The 6,928-nt window shown below is 41.1% G+C and overlaps 2 protein-coding genes across 2 annotated transcripts in view; both read left to right on the top strand.

The window, feature by feature from the left end:
• Positions 1–6,928, top strand: part of LOC135335843 (uncharacterized) — a gene marked incomplete in the record, with an annotated part of 743,773 nt that overhangs the window by 249,999 nt on the left and 486,846 nt on the right.
• Positions 1–6,928, top strand: part of LOC135335878 (uncharacterized) — an 89,974-nt gene that overhangs the window by 53,935 nt on the left and 29,111 nt on the right. The window contains exon 14 of the mRNA XM_064531516.1: positions 2,012–2,084. Coding sequence (XP_064387586.1) covers positions 2,012–2,084 — 73 coding nt within the window. The remainder of the gene's footprint in view (positions 1–2,011; positions 2,085–6,928) is intronic.

Consider the following 6,928-nt stretch of genomic DNA (forward strand, 5'->3'; position numbering starts at 1 on the left):
TCTTCCACCACTCACTAATGGAATGATCATCTATAATGTGTCTGAAGGACCACATAGGACAGTTGCTACGCACACTTGTGATGAAGGGTTCCAGCTCCTAGGATATGAGATAAGGTCCTGTGAAGATGGAGTGTGGGCGGAAGCTAGTCCTATTCAGTGTGCACAAGAAGGTGTGTTGCAATTGCATTAATTCTTCTAGCAATCATTACAACGATAATTATAGGGAATGTGTATAATATTGCGTGTGTATGTTTTTAGCTCAAAACAGGACTTATAAGACTATTTATGTACTTATTGCACCTCCTTCACTACTGAGTGTAGGTGCTGTGATTGGCATTGTGATTGGATCATTGGCTCTTATTGAGTTCAAAGAGTTCATTCCAATGGATTGCCGCTTTGCTGATTCGAATGATATGACGAAAGCAAGAAAACAGATTCAGAAAAGCTCTGCTATTCTCCGCTCTCCAGAAACCATCAGCCTGAATGCTCACACTTTTTACATTTATCTTGCCGAAAGCTTCAAAGACGACCTTGCTTTGTCGTTGGGAAATGTATATGAAAGAATTAAGAGCGATCTTAACGAGGATCTGTTAAAACGCACCCAAGATATTCTTTCTTTCATACCCAGCACCGTCCCTCACCTTGTAGAGATTTGTGACCAGCTGCATAAAAGAGGTCTTCTCTTGTTTCTCCGCAATGACAGCTCTCCAGAGAAGTCTTTCTTAGTGATTGATCAAGCAACACTTCTGTCCAGAGTCACTGGGACCGTGTTTGCTCCTGAAAGTTTCCGCCAGCACTGCAAGCTAGCTTCAAGTACTGGAGTGGTGCCTTTGTCGAAATTCAAAAAAGAATTCGAAGGCTTTGACACGGAGATGCTGATTGCCTACATGTCACATTTAGAGCTGTGCTTCGAAATTATAGACATCCAAGTCTTGGATTTCATTTCGAAGGAGATTGCTTCTTCCACTGACAGAGATTCTTCTGTTCCTGAGTCTGACACTCGATACCTCTTCTTTCCAGGGCTCATTCGAATCGAAACTCCAGAGCAAGTTTGGAAAGATACTCAAAGCATCAAGTACCACTTCGGTTGGCTTAAAACCTCTCAAAAAACTGAGTTTTTTGATCCTCGCTGCTTTCAGGTTCTCATTCTGAGGATAGTGTTCACATTCCGCCTTGCCCCTGCCAGTAACATAATGCATGATGTCCCTTCCCTACAGAGATTCTGCTCTGTGTGGAAGAGTGGGATCTGCTGGTGTGATGATGATGGAATCACTGCACACCTCGAGCTTGCTGAAAATGGCCGATCTCTTGTTCTCAAAATGCGCACTGACACAGTTCGACCTGAAGGTCTGATTCATCGCTCCAGAATTATGAGCACAATCCGTGAGACTGTTGAATGTTTTGGCCGCAATGTGAATGTGATTGAATCAGTGATTGATCCAAATGAAGTTGTCAAGCATCCTCTGAAAAATCCCTCTGACCTCCCACTGGTCAACATCAAAGATATTGCAGCAGCTGTCTCCTCCAACAGAAGAATGATCAAATCAACACAACAAGATGGCCTCACCTTCAAGCATCTCTTACAGTTTGAGCCATACGCTGGCCTGGATCAAACCACCATACAGTGTATCCACAGTGACAAAAATCCCAAGAAAGATGAGAAAATCTCCAGAGCTTTCATTTCATATTTTACCAGCCAAATTTCCGACCCTGACAATGAAGAACAGGATCAAGTAGTTCGAAACAGTCGCATGTACAGAAGAATCTTGAGCCTTTCCATTGTCAAAATTCCGCTAGTCAGTTCCAGACAGGAGGTGGTTCAGGCCCTTGAGACGTGGAGGAGTGAGACTGAGGGAACTTACAGCTGTCTGAGGGAGAATCTCAACAAGTACAGCGTCTTCACTGGGAGAAACCCTCTGGTGAGTGGAATTCATTTTCTCGTGTATATTTATATAGTTCGTATGTGTATATTTATAGTTAATATACACATTACTTGGTCCCCTACATGCAGGACCTAGCGGGTGTGGCTCACAGCAAGGTTGATCTCTCTGTATTCCCAGAACCTCCTGCTACAGATGATACAGGTTTGTATGTTTTCAATTACAAGTTGTGACCTCATGGTTCATCACCACATGCAGGAGAAGACTTGCTACCACTAGATAAAGTGAAGAATGCAGTCAGTGCAATCACTGCTGACTGGTACAGTCTGGCAATACAGCTGGATATTGGCTACAAAACTAGAAAGGTAGAAATGTGACAATCATGTAATGCATGAGCGAATATTCATTACTTAGACATTGTTGTCATGTCCAGGTCATTGAGCGTGATCACCCATTGGCAGAAGCTGGATTCCATGCCATGTTGCAGCACTGGGTGAGGAGACCCTCCCCTCCCCCCTCCTGGTTGGCCCTCATTAGAGCACTAAAGTGCCTCGTCATCAATCGAGCAGACATTGCAGCAGAAATGGAAACACATCAGGTATTTTGTACAATCGTGTGTGTACAGTACATTGCATTAACTAACTCCTGAATGTGCAGGATGTGTTGGGAGTATCTAGAGATGGTGAATCATCCATTCCCTCTCAGGATCAGCAAAATTTATTTCTCCAAAAAGGTTTGTACATAAATATAGCATTGATTTCAGCTTGACTTGCTTGCTACAGAGCCACTCAGTGTGGACCAGCACTTGAAGGTGGTGAGAGAGACCACCTGGGAAGCAAGAGCCAAATGGAAGTGTCTGGGAGAACAGTTGGGAGTTACCATGGGGAAATTAGATGTGAGGATTTTCCTTCAAAAGTCCCTAATGTGCTCTATATAATTTTGTTGTTTAGACTAAGTATAAGTTGATCATGTTGTGATTTTTCTTCCCACAGGAGATTCAGCACAACCATCCTCATGTAGCTGGAGCTTGTTTAACTGGCATGCTGGAGCACTGGTTGACCCAGACCGACCCTCCCCCCTCCTGGTTCGCTCTCATTGAGGCTTCCAGATCCCCTGCTCTTGGTCGGGGGGACATTGCCAGTGAGATTGAGACTAGGATCACTACCACACCATAGACAAGTGGACGCATGCATTGTTCAAACAATAATTATCTTAGTATTTATACAGTTCCTCTCTCAGACTTGAACACATGCAAGCACTGTGTATAGTATTGGTATAGTGTAGTGATTGTTAATTTGTATGCAATATCGTTCGTTTATTGTTGTTATGTACAAATCTTTCATATTCAGTTTCATATGTGAACTGAACAATGTCATGTACATTGTGTTCAAAAAGTATATAAGTACATACATGAACTTAAACAGATGATCAATGCATGTCTATAACACATGCAGGTGAGGGTGCAGTCAGTGTTCAATGTCTGCCTTGTAGCAGAACAATAGCAGTATACTTAGTATTAGCACAATAGGGGGTGTCATAAAATATACAGACATGAGTACATGATCATGAGAAGATCAGAAACTGAACATCAAGTGAGAATAAAAATAGCAGAATACTTAGTCTAGTATCTATAGCACAATAGGGGGAGGGAAACTAGATTATACAGTCAATATGAGAAGATCAGAAACTGAACATCAAGTGATTATATACTAGCTAGTTTCCAATGGACTCTCCAATAGTAGTAGAAGTAGTTAAACAGGGAAGTCTCATCAGCAGTATCTTGCTTGTCTTCTGAGAGCACTGCGCCCTTTGGTAAAGGTCATTAAAATTATCTTTTGTACAAGGAGGTCCTAAAGACTTTTACCTTGTTAAGCACATTCCTTGACATGCGCACTGATGCACACACAGTGTCTCCAGGGATCATCACTAGCCAAGACTGAAGAGATCTCTAACTTGCCCTGAGGCTGGTGTTACAAGTGAACCAGATACGGCAGGATCACAACCACAGGTGTGCTTACAATGACAATGCATATCTAGCTATTAATTAATTAAGCGCTTATAAGTTATTATGTGTATCCACCAGTTCTGCTTTATGTATAATGTACATATCAGTATAGTACTGTGACTGTGGTTTTGGGTATACTTTATGACTCTGTGACAGTGTTTGTGTTGTTGTGAGGTATACATTGTGTGTGCTGAATGATAGTCCAGAAGCTTGTAATGACTTTGGTGTTGAGTGTATCCTGTGTGGTGGGAAGTACAGTGGCGGATCCAGACAAGTTCCATAGAACCCCCCCTTTCACACAAGAACACACTGATGGAGATCAACTTACTAGCTAGCTAGCTGTACTATGTAACTCCAACTCAGCTTGAATGATGGTGATCTGTAGTTACTAGGCTGATGTCATGCAATTGATATGTGGGCAGGGCTCTCTATAATGTTCATGCTGACTGCGGAAGAAAACATTTTTTAGGTGAAATTTAGCGCTCCATGTAAAAAGCGAGGAGGGTTTCCAACACCAGATATCAAGAAACAGTGCTTTTTTTGTAAAATTGTACAGTTTTGGAACGCCCCTCTCAAAATTCCTGGATTCGCCACTCACTAGTTTGTTACTTAGTGTCATGTGAAGTATAATTTTATATATGTATGTGTACTTAATGGACTCTGCAGTCTCTATATAGGTGGCCTACATTAATCAAGGTTTCCCTGCATTGTATACTGTCTTGTCTCTTGATGACAATGTCCACTTCTTATGGTCATACACATGAGTCAGTAAAATGATAAGCAGATGGTTGAATCTCCACTGAGAATTGAGAGGTTGTATATAGTATTTGTAACACATCCCATGTGAATATTCATGTGACAATGAGTGAACTGGTTTTGGGCAGGAGATAGTATGTGCATGGTTTCCACTGAGAATTGAGTACAAGTGCATGGGCTTACTTTATTACTGCATCCCACGTGAATACGGTGATGCTTTCAGTGATCAATTCACTATTGCCAATAAAAACGTGATAATTACAAACTCAGGGGTCATTGATTTCCTGTAAGTTGTGATTTGTGTGTCAGTTCACTGCATGTAGCCATTAACCAATTCAGCATATACTACCAGAGGAGGTACTACATGCATATCCTGGAGCAATAGTCTAATGATAAGCTAATTAAGCTGGATTAGCTGACTCAGCATTAATAACCTAGGCCTACATGTGCATGAACGGAATGCAATTACAGCTCTCAATCATGCAAGTGCCTATAATTGCTCATGCTTGTCGTACCTCCTCTGATATACTATTGTATCCCCCAGTTCTGCTTTATTGTCAGATGCTGGTATTGCACTATATAACTGTACCATCTTCTGGAAGTGTAGTACTTGTAACACACCTCACGACATGATTATGGTAAAATTGCTGAATTTAGTTCATACAGTACTTTATTGATGAATCCCACGTGAATATGTATTATGTGAGCTCTGATGTGAGCTGGTGTTGGGTTGCAGGTGTGTGCATTGTTGTCATTCTTAGATGTGGGTGGTTGGTTTTAGTGGTTCCCCATTGTAATAATTATAATCATCCTTCCCTGTATGTGTGGTGTACTGACGTGACCATGTTTGGTATACTAGTAGTATATGTAGTATAATAATGGAGCTCTCCTCACACTCACATGCACACGTACTTCATGTGGTACCACTGCACAGTCATCAAAAGCTTGGAAGAACTATACTGCTAGAATCTTCAAACTTAGTTTGTAGCCAGTCTAATAAGTGGGCGGGGCTCACTTGCATGTGCAACTTATTATACATGCATGTATGACTGAGCATATGCACTGAGCAGTGAGCTAGTGAAGCCACATAAGAGAGCTGAGCAATGATGCTACCGGAGCATCTTCCCACAATAATACATCTTCTTCCATGTAGAGAGAAAGACATAGTCTTTGCACTGAAAATCGTGTGCTTAATTATATTGAATTCACGCCTCCTTTGATGGCCAGCTGCTAATGTTTTGTCTGGGGGAGTTGACATCTATGGTCAGAGACGAAGTTACAAATTATGGCGATAGCTATGCACAACATCGATTGTCTTACAGGCAGATCCAACATTGCAGAGTTCTCCATTTACCGCATCAAAGCATTTAACATTTAATAGGTATATAAGCATGAGCAACTTGAAAGGTTCACTTTTGAATTCCATAATAGAATAATAATGCTAACATTGCTGCTACTTTTATACAGAAGAGTCTTTGCATTTTTCATTTTTTCCGTATCGACTTCAATTGTTTGTACATGTATACTTAGGCCTCACCTGAAGAGAATAACTTCTCAGGTGTGGCCTGGGATCTAGGCTAGTGTATACTAAGAGTTCATTGCCTAGTCCCTGATGTGTTAGCCTTGAGGTCACAGACTGCAGGTATGCTATATCTTACCTAGACAAGACTACTCTTATAGTCATTTGTATTTGTAACGCATCCCATCCATTCATGTGAAGAATATTTGTCAAATTGAGAACTGAGAATTGAGTATATAAGTACATGACATCCCACATGAATATGTATAATGTGAGCTGGTGTTGGGTTGCAGGTGTGTGCATTGTTGTCATTCTTAGATGTGGGTGGTTGGTTTTAGTGGTTCCCCATTGTAAATATATGGCATCATCCTTTCCTGTGTGGTGTACTGACGTGACATTGTTTGGTATACTAGTAGTGTGTAGTGACTAACGATGATTTGACCAATCATAATTACTGTCAGTCTAAGTGTTGTGTAGATCTATATAGAGTTGGTGAGAAGCTACTTTTAACTATACAAGAATCAGGTAAATTGCTAATAATTATGTGCTAGTACTCAATCAATCGTGGTTTTGTTACTGAATACTATCTTGTGTTATCTGGAACTGGATGGCTTAGATGACCAGTGGGTTCAGATACTATGTACTTGTTGCACACCTGTTGCTCGAATATCAACAGTTACATGATCATAAATGTATTTACTATACAGGTCTGATCAGGAGTACATTGGTCTGATCCATCCACTTTTGAGACTAAGCCGTCACTATTAT

This window comes from Halichondria panicea, chromosome 5 (assembly GCF_963675165.1).
Source record: "Halichondria panicea chromosome 5, odHalPani1.1, whole genome shotgun sequence".
NCBI classification, from domain to species: Eukaryota; Metazoa; Porifera; class Demospongiae; order Suberitida; family Halichondriidae; genus Halichondria; species Halichondria panicea.